This window comes from Nuphar pumila, chromosome 7, assembly GCF_984573655.1.
Source record: "Nuphar pumila chromosome 7, dmNupPumi1.hap1.1, whole genome shotgun sequence".
In the NCBI taxonomy this organism is placed as follows: domain Eukaryota; kingdom Viridiplantae; phylum Streptophyta; class Magnoliopsida; order Nymphaeales; family Nymphaeaceae; genus Nuphar; species Nuphar pumila.
The window spans coordinates 1112545-1128780 of record NC_143255.1 but is presented as its reverse complement, the minus strand read 5'-3'; the positions used below and the strand labels follow the sequence as shown (position 1 = coordinate 1128780).

General features: G+C 39.5%; 2 protein-coding genes across 2 annotated transcripts; one reads left to right on the top strand and one right to left on the bottom strand.

The window, feature by feature from the left end:
* Positions 1-1851: 1851 nt before the first annotated feature.
* LOC149830782 (peroxidase 57-like) lies at positions 1852-14137 on the top strand. The gene is made up of 4 exons (XM_090011819.1): positions 1852-2044; positions 12602-12825; positions 12940-13288; positions 13698-14137. Exons 1-4 carry the CDS (start codon positions 1852-1854, stop codon positions 14135-14137), a joined length of 1206 nt encoding a protein of 401 aa, XP_089867945.1.
* Positions 14138-14382: 245 nt separating this feature from the next.
* LOC149830781 (peroxidase 3-like) lies at positions 14383-15889 on the bottom strand. Its single transcript, XM_090011874.1, has 4 exons — positions 15687-15889; positions 15132-15327; positions 14888-15050; positions 14383-14798 (listed from the first exon to the last, which is right to left on the bottom strand). Exons 1-4 carry the CDS (start codon positions 15887-15889, stop codon positions 14383-14385), a joined length of 978 nt encoding a protein of 325 aa, XP_089868000.1.
* Between the last annotated feature and the right edge of the window lie 347 nt (positions 15890-16236).

The window sequence follows — 16236 nt, the reverse complement described above, 5'->3', positions numbered from 1 at the left end:
TAGGTGGAACCGCTTCGCACATGCTTACACCATGTTTTGTGTCAGCTAAGTGATGTTTTAGCCTATAGATGCCTCCTGTAGTCTCTTTATGACAGTAATTGCAAATTACATGTCCTACGAGTTTGGCATCTTGAGTAAGATTTGGAACTTTAACTCCATGATTCCATCCTACATCTTTTGCCATTTTCAACTACAAAAATACATATAACAAAATATATATTAACATCATGCATTCTGCTGACCACATTACATGAAAATAAATGCAAAATAGACAAAGGAAACCACAACCAAAAAGACCAAATAAGCCTGTCTATGATTTGGCACAATCATTTTATTTAATTATGGTTGCTCCATTACAATCCTGGTGTATAAGCTATATAGAAATCCTAGAAAAAAACATAATTGAGCTATGTTGCTCATGTGTGCCAAAGTAATAGAAACAAAACAACGACGACATACATAACTCTTCTGTAATGTAACAAACTAATATACAAGATGCTAACTTAAGGCATAGTAGTCGGAAAGTTGCAAATCTATCAAAATATAATGTGAGTTGAAAGGTCCTTTAAGTAATTTGTCCATCTTAACCAGGTTTGGTCCCTTGCAGATTTTGTAAACCAAACCCATGATTGTGATCTCATTAGTTCTTTTAGTTGAAAACACATACCACATTCAAAACTTGTCATGTTTAGTCAGATTTTTAAAGAAATCTAAAAATCAGCATACTGTATTACACTAAAACTTCAACATAAGTATTAATGTACTGCAATTTTTTTAACTAGTCTTACAAGTATTAATGTATTTAAAAATGATAATTAATAAATTAGCAACTAAATTCTAATCTAAATACACGAAATAAAATTTATGAGATTGAAAATAAACTTAACAACAAAATGTAATAAGAAAATGATGGCAAATGCAAGCAAAACAATAAGACACCCGATGCAGAGAACTATTAGTAGTGATGCAAACACAGATTAGCAACTAAAAGTAAAGATACAAGTTCAACAATCCACAGGAATGTATTACAATCCTAATCGATTCAACCCCTCTGTCGACAAAGCACAATCAACAGAACTAAAGCAGAACCAGCTCCAACCCCCTGTCGACAAGGCAAATGGCAGGGGGTTGGAGCCCCTTGCCGGCAAAGCAAGAAGAGCAGGGGATGCAGATCCCACTGCCTGACGACAAGGTGAGCGACAGGGGGCGGAGCCCCCTACCTAAAAAGAAAGAGACAGGGGGCTTCGCCCCCCTATCGGTCGACCAAGAGAGAAAAGCAGAGGAAGAAAACCCCCTGCCCACGAAAGGTGATGATAGGGAGCAACACCCCCCTGTCGGTCGACCCCAAAAGAAAGGTAGGGGGTAACCCCTGCCGACGAGAGGCGACGACAGGGGGCAGAGCCCCCTTGTCGATCGACCCCAAAAGAAAGGCAGGGGGTAACCCCCTGCCGACAATAGGCGACGACAAGGGGCTTTGCCCCCCTGTCGGTCGACCCCTCAAAAGAAAGGCATGGGGTAACCCCCTGCCTGACGAAAATGTGAGCGACAGGTGGCGGAGCCCCCTACCGAAAAAGAAAGAGACAGGGGGCTTCGCCCTCTTGTCGGTCGACCAAGAGAGAAAAACAGAGGGGGGGGAGGAACCCCTGCCCATGAAAGGCGACGACAGGCGCTTCGCCCCCCTGTCGGTCGACCAAGAGAGAAAAACATAGGGGGGGGGGACCCCCTGCCGACGAGAGGTAACGACAGGGAGCTCCGCCCCCCTGTCGGTCGACCCCAAAACAAAGGCAGGGGGTAACCCCCTACCGACTAGAGGCGACGACAGGGGGCTCTGCCCCTGTCGGTCGACCCCTCATGGAGAAGAAGAGGGTTTACCTGTCACCGGAAAACGCAGAGGAAAGGCGACGTCAGGGATGTCGGTCAAGGTCACCAGAACGGACGGAGGTGGTGGTGAGTCGCTGGCACCCTCGCAACAGAGAAAAGAAGACGGTGGTGGCCGGCGGGTCGCCGATGCCTTCTCAGCAGAGGAAAGAAGAAGATGGAAGAGGTGATGACCGACGACGGGTGGTGGCCGGCGATAGTGGTCGTGGGGGACGAGAGGGGACAGAGTGGAGAGAGAACGGGCGAGGGATTTTGCTCCTTATCCGAGGCGCCTGTGTTTTTTTTAAAGACACATGTTCTCGATCCTTCGAGAATACGAGCCCGGGTCTGGGTCGGACTTGGGTCCAGGCCATCCAATTTTTTAATGCGCGCCTCGCCTCAAGGCGCATGAGGGGTACAATTTTATGGTTTTGCGCTTTTTGAGTGTGCCTTCCCTGCCGAAAAAAAATGAGGCAGGGGGGCCGACCCCTTACCTTAATAAAAAAATGAGGCTGGGGGGCGACCCCTGCTGGAAAAAACAAATGAGGCAGGGGGTCGCCCCCCCCCCCCCCCACCCCCTGCCGGAAAAAAAAAAGAGGCAGGGGGGCGACCCCCTACTGGACGACCCCCCATGCCGGAAATAAAAAATGACCCACTTACCTGGGAGACGTCGGGCGGGGGAGGGACGGGCGACGACGGGCGGCGGAATGGGGGGCAATGGGCTGGGGGAGGGATGGGTGGCGATGGTCCATGGGAGGGACGAGCAGCGGAACGGGGGGCGATGGGCTGGGGGAGGGACGGACGACGGACCGGGGAGGGACGGGCGGCGGGCCGGGAAGTGAGTCAGGCGGAAGAGGACGGCGGCCGGGGGAGTGCGTCGGGCGGGAGAGACGAAACAGGAAAGAGAAAGAAGGGTTCTGATTAGGGATTTATGGGAAACTTAGCGACAGATTTGGCAACGACCTACTTCTGTCGCAAATTTACATGACCAGTTAGCGATGGAATATTTTTGTCGCTGAGTAGCGACGGAAAAACCTCCGTCGCCAAATCCGTCGCTAAATGTCGTGGTTATTGCGACAAAAACCTTATGTCGTTAAGCCGACGCTAATTAGCAACGAAAGTTTTTTTGTCGCTATTTTTGTAAATATTACGGATTTTAGCGACGGATTTGTTTCTCTCGTTAATCTGCCACAAAGTTGCGACAAAAAAAATCGTCGCTAATGACCATTTTTCTTGTAGTGTTTGAATCATTTGTCCAGCAAAACCAAACTTATTTGGCCCTTTGTATAGGGCTTTTTTGTCGTATTTTTGGGAAAGAAAAGGGATCCTACCTGTGACCTTATGAACTATATATGTTCACAACCAATTGGATCTGAATTCTAAGATCCATAAAAAAGAATGGTCTTGGCATACATGGGCCCACAAGAATTTTTTGAGCTGCTGGCTTACTAGAAGAACCGACATCGATGTATGAGAAACTGAACGGCTAAGATTCGTTTAAACATGAAGCCTGTGGATAGTGTTGTGTGCGGTTAACTTTCATGGTGAACCTCTATGCCTTCCCTCTAATGCCAACCTGACTCTTGTATCGGACCCAGGAACGTCAGAGCACACTCCATGCACATGACTTTCAGTGGCTGTGCGTGCAGAAAGGTATAATGGATTCTTTTATGCCTCGCCTGCTTCTAACATAGTTTTTTTTTTTATTATTGGAAAATCACATTTTGTTTAGAATTATGCTTGAATTCGAAGTTATACTTGTGAAGGTACTCAGTTATTGGTAGCCCTGTAATAGGCATGTGTGTGGGCCTGAAGGTTTTAAATTTGCTTCTTTTTTTGAAAGAAGTTTTAAATTTGCTTTCTTTGAAGCCCAAACAAGAAATCTGGGAATTGAAGTCGTGAGCTGTGATAACCATCTATTTTTTCTTGTCTTTTTTTTTTTAGAAAAAAAGTGTAGTAGCATCAATAAGTGATAACAATAACAGTAGGATGGAACTGGTGACGAGCAGTCACCCAAGTTCAGAAACAGAAAAACAACAGAACATAAAGTGCATATATACCAGACTTTGACCGTGTTCTCCAAATCAAACAGATTTTCTGGACCATATGTTAAGTCGAAGCATAATGTGTCATATTGGGATCAGACCATAATTACAAGAAACAAAATGGATACGAGAAGCGATGCGTGAAGCAGAAGGGGGAAGAAAATAATATGAAGCAGGAAGCAAGCTATTGTTATGAAGCAGTTGTGTGATAAGTTTTATCGGGTGATCAGACCATCCACACGATAACAGTCCCACAAACCAACACACAAAGTCGGTGTTTAACGTGGTTCGGCTTAATGCAAACCTACATCCACGATCAAAACCCTCTCTCTTTCTCAAGATTTTCTGAGAAAGGTTACGTTTATGTATAAACTGTTGTTAACCTGGTACAATAGGAAGGAAAATCCCAAATTTGTGTAGGACTTTCCAATTCAGATTAGATGGTTTCCCAATCTCTTTAGGATTCCTATTAAAATCAGGAACCTTAATTCTCCAAGACACACGTCTTCTTAGCACTGGCGGAGCCAGGGGTGGGCGGTCGCCCACCCCAGAATTAGAAACCGGAAAAAAATTTTTTCTTCTGACGATGTTAAAGAAAGAATATGAGTCCATGTGTGTTTTCTTCTGACGATGGTAGTGCTAATATTTCCTTTAATTTTTTTTACCTTATTGAACTGTGTAAAAACTGCAGAAGAGACGGGTTATTAGTTCTCGGGAGTTGGAGTTCTCTCTTGTGAATATTCAACGAAGATCTGTGTGTTTTTCCCCAGCTTCTTCTTTTGTCATTTGTTCTTTGTGAAACCGTGTACCGCTCCACTCATCCCTGTATCATCCTCTGTGGTCATAACTCCCTCTGGGATCTCATTGGTACTAAGTTGTTTTGATCAATCTGGCCCTATCGATGGGTTCAACACGGTTGATTTAATAGAAATCAATCTTTTGATAGTGTTCTTTAACAAAAAAAACATGATTTTCAATTTATTTTGACAGTGTTCTTTAACAAAAAAAAACATGTTTTTATTAATGGTTATTGATTTTTGAATCAGCAAAAAGTCCTGCACATAAGTCGGATTCTGTCTATTCAAATGTCGTTCTTCACTAAATGGATGATGTAGATCACATACACAGGGTCCAATTTGATGAAAACAACTTGCATCGGTGAGGTCCTAATCACAAGAATGGCGATATGGATGACTGAAACCTAAATCTGGATATGGGTGCCATGCAAAACACTATGCTTGCTTCACTAAATGGAGGAAAAGAGGGATTGAAAGTGTGTTGTAGCCTGACCACGGGCAGGCCGATGCCATGAAGGCCCTCAGAATGATGAAACCAGATGGTACCATCAACTTGATGACCATCACCTTCTCCGGCTAGGGAGGCTGCTTCTAGAAGAGCATGTCACATCTATCAGGCACAACCAAAATTTCTTCTGACGATGGGTGGGCAAAAAATTTCTGGCTCTGCCACTGGTCCGAATAAATGGATCGTCCTTCAAGACCATAGCATTGTCCCCGAGACCCGAAGTCTGCCCACCCAACGAAAAACTTCTAGCTCCGCCACTGCTGCTTAGCAATGAGAGACTTGTTCAGACGGTTTTTTAAATTCAGTTTCAAGGATTTGGTTTCCTTATTAGCTTAGACTCTTTCAAGAAACCGACCTTTTTCAACACTCCCCCGCTAGTTCAGCACTCTGTCAGTGAGATTGATAGCTGCAAACTAGGTTGTACAAAGTGGCTTTGTTAGTATATCAGCTAACTGTTCATCTGAAGTAATAAATCTGACTTCAAGCACGCCTCGTTTGAATTTTTTTTGAAACAAAATGGTCACTTTCAACGTGCTTTATGCAGGCATGAAATATTGGATTAGCAACTGTTTGTTGTTTGGATGAATTCCAGGACGAGATTTGAGCCAAGGAATGTTAGATAATCTCCTGTAGAACACATGTCATCTGGGCATCATAACCAGTCAACATACATACCCTGAAAGCTCAAGCGACACACCTGTGCACATTGAGTCCAAACGTGGTAGTACCTTTAAGGTACCTAAGAATCATTTTTACATGATTCTAATAACTTTGTATAGGTGCATGCCTAAACTAACACTTTGTTAACAATATATCATATATTTGAACATGTGAATGTAATATATTGCAAAGTTTGAACAATGTTACGATACTGGGATGCATCTAAAAATGACTCTCCTTCAAACTTTGCAAGAGTGATGTTAACTGCCGCCGGAGTCATCACAAGGTTGGCTTCAAGCATGCAAGCGCTCTTTAGAACATCAAGACTATACTTATTCTGTGAGAGTAACAATCTATTGGATTTAGGAATATCCTCTATCCCAGAAAATAACAAAGAGTCCTCAAGTCTTTAATAGAAAATTCTTTTCCAAAATTAGTCATCAACCTCTGAACTTCAATGCAAGAATTCTTTGTTACTATTATGTCATCCACATATATGAGAATAAATAAGGTCATATCGTGCTTAATGAAAAGTGATGAGTCAGCCTTTGACTCAACAAACCCCGATTGAATAAGATAAAAAAAAAAGACCAAACCAAGCTTTGAGAGCTTGTTTCAACCTATACAAGACCCGATTGAGCTTGCAAACATAATTTAGAAATTGGACGTTTTAGAATCCTTTATGTTAAAACATATAAACTTCCTCTCCCAAGTACCCATGCAAAAAAACATTGTTAACATTTAATTGATGCAGAGACCAACTAAGACTAACAACTAAAGATAGCATAGTTCTGTATCTAGTAGGCTTGATTACAAGACAGAAAGTCTCAAAATAATTAACTCCCTCCTGTTGATTGTAACCTTTGGTTATGACCCAAGCCTTGGTTATTTTATATATCTATTTACACCCACCAGGTTTTGGGAAAAATTATGAGGAACCAAGGTCTAGGTCTCATTCTTGATAAGGACCTCATATTCTTCTCGCATAGCTCCTTTCCGCTTGATGTCTAGATTGGCTTGAGAAAAATTGTCAGGTTCAGTTTCTTGGGTAAACTCACTTAACAGGGCCAAGCTCAAGAGATGCTTGATAAACAAAAACAATCTGGTTTTAAGAGTTTCATCTTGTGATCGAGTAATCAAGTAGTGAGTTCTAACAAGTTTTTAAACCTCCTCACTAGGTGTAATATTGACCACAAGATTAATTTTGGAAGAAGAGCTTTGGTTAGGATTAGAACTATCATTGGTTTCAACTAATGAGGACGACTTGGGCTCGATGAATGCACTAATGATAGGACTTCTTGTTTCAAGTGTTGGTATGTTAGGCTGTGTTTGGGAAGTAGGAGCAAGGTTTTAGGTAACTTGAGGTAACGACAAAGGTAAGAATATATGGCTGATGACCTCACTTCTTGGCAAAGGAGGTCGAGTACCTTCATGTTGTTTTAACTAATTAGAGACTTCAAGAAAAGTAAAAGGGGGATTGACTCTAGAATAAAGGAATTTTGATTCATCAATTACTACATGTTTGGATACACATGCGCATGTACGCGCGCACACACACACACACACACACACACACACACACATATATATATATATATATATTATCTGTCACTTCGATCAAGACAAAGATATCCTTTGTAGTTACTACCATAGCAGAGGAAAACACAAGCCTTAGTTTGGTGGTATTATAAGGGCCAAGATGAGGATAACAGGTAAAACCAAACACTCTTAAGAAAGAATAATCAGGGATCTTTTTAAGGTGCAACTCATAAGGCGACTTATTTTTAAATCTAAGGCTTCAAAGTTTATTGATAAGATATGTGATTGTTCAAAAATTATCTACCCAAAACTTGGTGCTCATAGAGGCAAAAGATAACATACTCCATCCAATTTCAACTATGTGAGTGTATTTTATTTCAACAATCTCACTTTGTTGGGTTGTGTGAGGACGAAACCCAACACTTTATACCATGTGAATTTAGAAAGTTTAGAAAAACATTACTCATAAACTGACCACCACCATCACTATGAAAAAATTTGATTAAAAAACTAATTTATTTTTCTATAATATTTTTAAATATTTTAAAACAATTTAAAGCCTCATATTTCTTTAATAGAGGAAACAACCATGAAAAGTGAGAAAATCACCAACTATCAACAAATAATATATATGCCCCTCTCTAAATAATACCATTGTTGGACCCCACAAATCAACATACAACACTTCAAGAGGATAACTAGCAATTGTATTAGAAGATTCAAATGGCAACTTATGTAATTTTTCAATCACACAACTAAAACATAAACCAGCCAAATAATTTAAACTACCATAAAAACATAACTATCTACAACTAAAAATATTCATGACACCCTTACTAGAATGTCCTAACCTACAATGCCACGTCTTGGGTGAATGCACCTCTTGTGCCAAATATGCCTCCACTCCAGATCCTTTTGTACTTCATTCATGTTGCCCTTTTCTCTAAACATATATACCTCCCTCACGGCATCCCTTTAAGAGTATAACCTTGTTTTTTTAATCCTTAACATAAATGCATGCCGGGTGAAACTCAAATACACAATTATAAAGAAGATTTTTCTTGATTTGGAGGACATGCAAATCCAACCTTTTTAAGCAGCCGGGCTCTAGACGAGTCATGTGGGTATCAACATTTTCATACTATCTATTAAAAACAGCATGGGTGTTGACATCATTTGCTCAATCTCATCTAGTAGGTGCACTCAACATAGTTTGTTTAACAGAAAACATTCTTTGAATCAAGTTTTGATACAAAACTCTGTATTCATTTCTGAAATTGCAAAAAAAAAAGTTGTTTGTTGATGATTTTTGCACTTGAAAAGCCTGTCTGGTTTAACTAAACAAGCTATATGCCGATCATATTTACCGTACTTGATCTGCAGATCAGTTAAAAAGGAAATATCTCAAAAGTTGATTTGACATATTATGTCATAGTCTATTGATGAGATCATATATATATATATATATATATATGAGAAATATATGGGGATTTCTATCCTGATGGTGTTCACATAGATCTAGCCACCAAATGCTAAGTCTGACTGTATAGATGTGTTTAACATGATTTATTTAGCATGCTAAAAGGTTTTATCATGTTTAACACATAATAAGATTTTATTTTTGAGACAGTGAAAATCAACGGCTCACAATTCAAAAAAATAAAGGTGGTTTAAAAGTAGTATAAAACATTATATTTAAGTCAACTTTAATACATGAAAATAATAAATAAAATATGACAAACACAATCCCATGGTTAGATTTTGCTTTTGAAGCATAAATCTATGTAAATCAAGTGTTTACCACCATAAGCTATGATGGTATTGTACCACCATAGAAGCACCCCATATATGTGTGTGGGTCCGGGGTCTTAAAAAACTTAACCATCACATGTCTTGAAATATCTTTGTGCACAAGCCTACAAAAGCGTACTATCAAGTTGTCAAGCATATATTTTGATATGTCAAAAGAACCACTGATTTTGGTCTAGGAATCCTATCTCAAAGTTCACTAGATTATATGCCTTCTCTGATGTTGATTGGGCTGGCGGCCAAGACAATAGAACATCCACCATTGGCTTTTGTACTTCCTTGAGAAGAAACTATATATCATTGAGTGCAAAGAAACATAATACCAGATTCAGTGTTAAAGCCAAATATAGGTTGATGGCTTGCATAACTCAATATTTGACTTGGTTATTATCCATTCTTCAAGACAGAGGGTATCTGATGGAGACACGACCAAACTAGAGTCAGTCTCACGAACACAAGTACACTCCACGTGTATGATGCAAAAACAACAAAACCTAAATTAGAAATAAACTTGAAAACTAATATATTTTTTTTGTTCTTTTGGAAAATAAATGACTAACTATACTAAAAATCAACATGGGGGCTCTTTTGATTCCATATTTAAATTTTATAGTTGTTTTTTTTACAAAAAAAATGTATCTTGAGCCGATCCTAAGTTCCCTTGTTAACAAGCTTTTCATTGATGTGATAGACTGGCTAACAAGTGGTGTCTCATACAACCTTTATTTAGGAAAGCAGCAGGGCTCTAGGCGAGCCATGTAGGAATTCTACAGATGTGTTTATCATTGCTTATTAGTGTAAAACATGTTTTTTATTGAATCATTTTAATGAAAAGAAATGAACTTATATTGTAAATTTTAGATTTGATAGGAACAATCCATTTTTAACTTTCTTTATAAAATATGTAACTTTTTTAATCCAATGCATGGTTTCCAAGTGTAGAGATAACAATTGTTGGGAATAATTTTGCAAAACATACATTGGAAACTAAAATTGTCCATTCCTTGTGCGCATCCTAAAGTATTAGGAGGAACCAATTACCTTTTCTGTGTGTGTGATCATACCCCATGATTAACACTGAGGAGGTTCAGATGCAATGTCATTGCACACTTTTAGTGCGCTGCTGCACCTGATCACCCTCCATCTTTGGAATACGGGATAAGAGGGTGATCAGCTGCAGCAGCATACTAAAAGTATACAATCACATTGCACCTGATCCTCACTCCTTAACAACTCATGTGAACCCTCAACCGGGAACCAAGAACCAGGAACCTGAGGCCATCATGTTCGAAAGGGATAGGACCCTACATAGATTTTGGACCGGGGCTAAGGGTCCGACCCATATGAAAACCTAAAAGCGTCTCCCAAGGCGAAGGTTGGGGAACCGAAACCTAGGAGCCGGGACGCAGCCGCGTGCAGGCCACGCGCTTTGCGCCTTCCAAAAGGTCAAAGGGTGGGCACGGAGCACAACCGTCCAGCTAAGACTCCAGTTTTGGACGCTCCAGATCCAGAAGTAATAAAAAAACAAAAAAAAAAAAAAGTGTGCGGCGATCTTGTCCAACGTTTTAAGCACCAATTAAAGAGAGCCAGAGAGGCCATTGCGCAGGAAACGAGGGTTACTTAATCGTGGGGTTTTCTAATCAGGCGATGGACGGCCAAGATCCAGTCCGATCCGGACTCCAATCTTCGGGTCAATTGTTAAAGTTTTCTCTTGTGTTGTTTTGCTTATTAATTAATCTCTTAACGGTTCTTCACGTGTACCTATTGGACCAAGGGGCCGAAGAGGGTCCTTTATCACTTTATTTGGGATTGTGGTTCAAGGTTATCAAATGGTTCCATACATGGGAATGACCAAAAGTGCCCCTCGCCGGTGATATGTGATCGTCTTATGTGTGTATATAAACGGGTGGGGTTAGATCCATTGTTGACAGTTTTAGAACCTGCATATTGGATATATATAATCACTAGAATATGAGAATGAAATATGAGAACTGGAAATATGGGCATTTTCAACCAATTCTTTTTGCAAATCCAACCATGTGGATGTAATATTTATGAAGAATATGAGACATTGATTTTGAAGCCTTAAAAAAACCACATTTATGCATCAAAATGGGATGACTCAAGAGCATTTTTTTTTATGAAACCAAGCATGTAGATCACATCCGTATGTATGGATAGATTCAAGAGAAAAGAATAAAAAAATCGTAAAAGTTGTGGTTCACACATTAGTTCTCATATCTTTAGTTCTCATATTTTAGTCATTATATATATATATATATTAGAGAGAGATGTGCTTGAACATTAGGTGCTTGCAATACTTGATTGATGAGTTTTCTTGTTGTTTTTCATTTTATTTTTAAATTTTGACCATACAGATGTGATCTATGTACATGATTTTATAGGGATCAGCTCTTGAAGTGTTCGATTCTCACACATGGGCGAGCTTTTATAAGGTTCAAAAAATCAACCTTCCAAAATCTTTGTAAATTTTTGAGACTGTAAATATCATTTTTTTATGGAAAACACATGATCCATGTGTGGATTCCTCATAAATCAATTGTGCTCAACACATTTGTGGGGTCTCAATTGCAAACACTTAATCTTCAAGCACTATATATATATATATATATATATATATATATATATATATATATATATATATATATATATATATATATATATATATATATATATATATATATATATATATATATATATATATATATATATATATATATATTCAGGTTGAAATTGGTTAGGGATTGAAAAACCCTTTACTTAACTCGTGCTTAGCTACAAATTTACGGTTACGTGTGTAGTTGGTGTTTCAGATGGTCACCCGGACCAACTCTACCAGATCCTATTTGTTTAGATATTTGGATCCGAAATAACATTGAATGCGGTTGTGGCAATTGTGTTAGTCAGATTTCGGAACAATATCCGAACTTTTAAGACTTGACATCCCTGTTTGTGATTTCCATGATGTAGCAAAATGCCGTGAAACGGTGGGTGAGGGCTTTGGGATTAAAACCCTTATAATTGTGTGTAATTGGATATGAATCGATTCAGGATGAAATTTGAACAGCGCTATTGTACAATTCTTGCTTTTGCGCTCTCTATTATTGCCAGAGCACAGCGCATACAAAGAATTTCCATGCTGGTCAATGGGCACCCCCATAATCTGTAAAAAAAAACCAAGATCAGGACAGGATTGTAATTCCATCTCCAAAGAATTCCATGCAGCCCCATGTGCGCGCCTCTCTTGAACTTGGTGAAACCATCAGTCTAACTGAAGCAAAGCCAGTACTACACTCGATCAATATCACACATAAAAAATGAGAAAAATAATCCCATAAAAAGCCCTTCAATCTTCCCTTCCACAGATCTGACAGAAGAAGCTTCTCCAATGGCAGCTCTGTTCATTCTTCTTCTAACATTCTCTCTATTATCACTACCATCTTGCCTCACTCTAGAAGTCCAGTTCTATAGGCATTCATGCCCTCAGGCAGAAGCAGTAGTGAGGAGCATTGTAACTAAACATTTCAGAAACGACACAACAATCTCTGCAGGCTTACTGCGTCTTCATTTCCATGACTGTTTCATCAGAGTAATCTTTTTCCCATCCTTCTTTTATCTTTTGTTACCAACAGAATTTGCTAAGGTACGGTCTGCTTCAATTTCTGATACAACTGAGAATTCTTATTGATTTTTTTTGTCGTAGGGCTGTGATGCTTCTGTCCTTCTTGACAGTACCGATACCAACATAGCAGAGAAAGAGGCCCCACCAAATTTGAGCCTTAGGGGATTCGAGATCATTGATGAGATCAAGAGCATGTTGGAGAAGAAATGCAGAGGTGTTGTCTCTTGCGCTGATATCTTGGCTTTAGCGGCAAGGGATGCTGCTGCATTGGCTGGAGCAGCATCTTATGCATTGCCAACCGGTAGGAGAGATGGGGTGATATCAAGTATTACTGAAGTTCATTTACCCAGCCCCACCTTCTCTGTTGATGATGTTCAGCTTGCTTTTCAAGCCATTAATCTTACCATATCTGATCTCACTGCCCTGCTAGGTAAAATCTTTGAAATAGTTCTGTTCTATCACATTATTTCAAAGAAAAATAAAAAGTTGTGTTCTATGACATAAATACTGTCCTCATCATTCTGTTAGCAGACATGTTTTATTTTTATGTAGAAATTTTGTTTCTAGCCTTTTGAGTTAATCTTTCCATAATTTTTACTGCATGGTCTTGTTCATGAATAAAGTTTTATCATTATGTACCATTATATGTAAATGAGCTAAGGTTTTATAAGAATGCAGGTGCTAGGTAGTGTATGACTGTAATGAAGAACAGTTCCAAATATTTTGTTTAACAAATATAAAGTCAACCAATTAAGAAGATACTGGGTGTCCATAAACTGAAGAAGGTGGTGTTAGAATGATGTAATCTAATCATATGCATTGCTTTCTTTGTAATGTAGGTGCTCATTCTATTGGATTCACTCACTGTGGGTTCTTCATCGACCGGCTATACAATTTCCTAGGCACGGGGCTTCCTGATCCAACCATGGACTCTACTCTGCGTGCAAGCCTACAGAAGAGCTGCCCTCAATCTCTTATTCCAGTAACCAACATTTTAACCGACCCAAAAGTTTTCCTGAATCAGGTGTCTGGCACACCGTTTACTCTGGATAACTCGTTTTATCTTGGCGTATTGAGCGGCAAGGCGGTCCTTCAGTTGGACCAAGAGTTGGCCTTCACTGATATGACAAGTGGAAAAGCTGAACTTTATGTCAGTAATCCACTGCTCTTCAAAAATGATTTTGCGAAGGCAATGATCAAATTGGGAAATGTTGGAATACTAACCGGACAGCAAGGAGAGATTAGACGTAAATGCCGGATTGTTAATATTCTAGATTGAGTGCTGCATACTCGGAAACAATTTGTTCATTGAGTTGAGCACACAGATATCAATTCATAAATCATATTAATTGATTTCACTAGATATTGAATAGCAGGTAGTTACAACTAGTACTGAAATTCAAATTAATGGGTGCTTATTTTCACGCACTCCTAGCGGACGCAAACAGCACAAAATTCCTATTTTCACGTACTCCAAACACACCAAACACACTAGCGGACTGAAGCAATGAAAATCCCCTGCTCTTAACTGTTCACCACACTGCAAACCTTCCTTATCTGTCCTTCAGTTCCAGTCTTCACTTCAATCTGATTCATCTTCTCCATGGATGAAGCAAACAGATTGAAGAAATTTTCAAGAGAACCACTATGTATTTCAGTCACATAGGACTTTGCGCTGCTATCTGTAATTAGAGAAGAATCAGATGTGAACAGACCTCTTCTCTTCATCACATTTGTGTAGTAATGTGTGTCGAATGTTCGGAAACTACCAGGATCCATTTCCAGAATGGTGGTGTTATCGGTGGTGGTCTTGCACTTGAACTGCTTCAGATTTGCAGCATAGAATTTGTCAAGAGCTGGGTCTTGATCACCTTTACCTGTGAAATTGTTGAGCCTATTTGAGAGGGAAGGGCAGTGAGCAATGCCGATTGTATGCGCACCTGCAAGAAACAGAGGAAGACATTGTCTAAATATCAATCTAATAACAATGAAAATTTACAAAAGAAAAAATCATCTCACGGTTCTTCACCTGAGAGCACAACTAAATCCTTGACATCAAGAGTCTTGTTTGCAAAGGACTTTTTTAAAGCAGTAAAATTGAAATTTGGCGCAGGGATGTTGTTCACTGCCTCAGAGCCAATTGAAACAGTTCCGTCCCTGCGGCCTGTAGGCACTGTCCATGAGGGACCACCCTGTGACAAGATTTTCCAGTACATTAAGCTCAAGTTAATAGCGACTTGGACTCTCAGTAGTTATGTTCATATAAGTCTTACTGTGAGAACCACCGCATCTCTGGCTACTAATGCAAGAACATCTGCACATGAGACAACCCTTGGACACTCTGCCTCTACCGCGGCCTTCACTCTGTCAATGAAATCAAAACCTCGGATAGTCAAGTTTGGCGTAGCATCCTTCTCTGCAGTGTTGTTTTTTGTGGAATTCAACAACACGGATGCATCACAGCCCCGAGAAAACAAACGTATGCTGAATCAAACGTTTATCCAAGACACACCACACCAAGAACTTAACAAGACCAGCCTTATCTGGTGTCCCTCACAGCAAAAGCATACCACCATGTTTACTACTGCTATCATTCTTAATTCAATAGTCAATTTACTGAGACAAGCTTTCCCTAAAAGAGAAACTAAAGAAAACCACAAGAAAAAATCCATGGAACATCACACGAGAGGTTTAATTTGACAGCAAAGTTGTCCATATTCTTCAATAAAACAGAGGCTTGACAAACATTTATCAGCAAGCAGGAAGCTAGAAAACGAATTTGAAGAAGACGGCCAGAAAAAAATGCAGACCAACTATTACTGACCCTTACGAAACAGTCATGAAAATGCATTCTAAGCAATGTTGCTGCCAAAGATGGCGCATTGGGGATGTGCTCCTTCACAAACTCTTCAATTATGCTCTCTGCTTGTGGGCAGACTTGATCATAGAACCCAACTTTAAGCTGAGCGTGAGAGACACCCAGAAGGCCTAAAAGAGCAAAGACAACAAGAACAAGACCCATATTTCTCATCTTCTCTTCTCTCTCACTCTTTACAATTCAAATGAGCTTTTCAGTGTGAAGGGACTGAGCTCATGGAGCCTCTTATTTATAGACGTTCAATCATGTGAAGAGGTGACTTTTTCCTGTTTGGGTTTGGAGTTTTATATCATTTGGTGGTCACCAACTACAATATATATATATATATATATATATATATATATATATATATATATATATTACTCGACCAACACAACATGTGAGTTTTGCATCCCTGTAAAACCTTCATGCATTTACTGAATTCAACTTTTCTTTTCTTTCTGTGATTAGAAATTTGTTCGCACGTTTGTTTGTTTTTGTTCGATTGCTCGTCTAATTTT

Coding starts and splice junctions, on each gene's coding strand:
- LOC149830781 (XM_090011874.1), bottom strand. CDS start 15,889: ATGAGAAATATGGGTCTTGTTCTTGTTGTCTTTGCTCTTTTAGGCCTT. Junction 15,051..15,131: donor GAGATGCGGTGGTTCTCACA/GTAAGACTTATA, acceptor ATCTTGTCACAG/GGTGGTCCCTCATGGACAGT. Junction 14,799..14,887: donor GGATTTAGTTGTGCTCTCAG/GTGAAGAACCGT, acceptor TGTTTCTTGCAG/GTGCGCATACAATCGGCATT.
- LOC149830782 (XM_090011819.1), top strand. CDS start 1,852: ATGGAGAAGAAGAGGGTTTACCTGTCACCGGAAAACGCAGAGGAAAGG. Junction 2,045..12,601: donor GAAAGAAGAAGATGGAAGAG/GTGATGACCGAC, acceptor TCCCTTCCACAG/ATCTGACAGAAGAAGCTTCT. Junction 12,826..12,939: donor TCCATGACTGTTTCATCAGA/GTAATCTTTTTC, acceptor TTTTTGTCGTAG/GGCTGTGATGCTTCTGTCCT.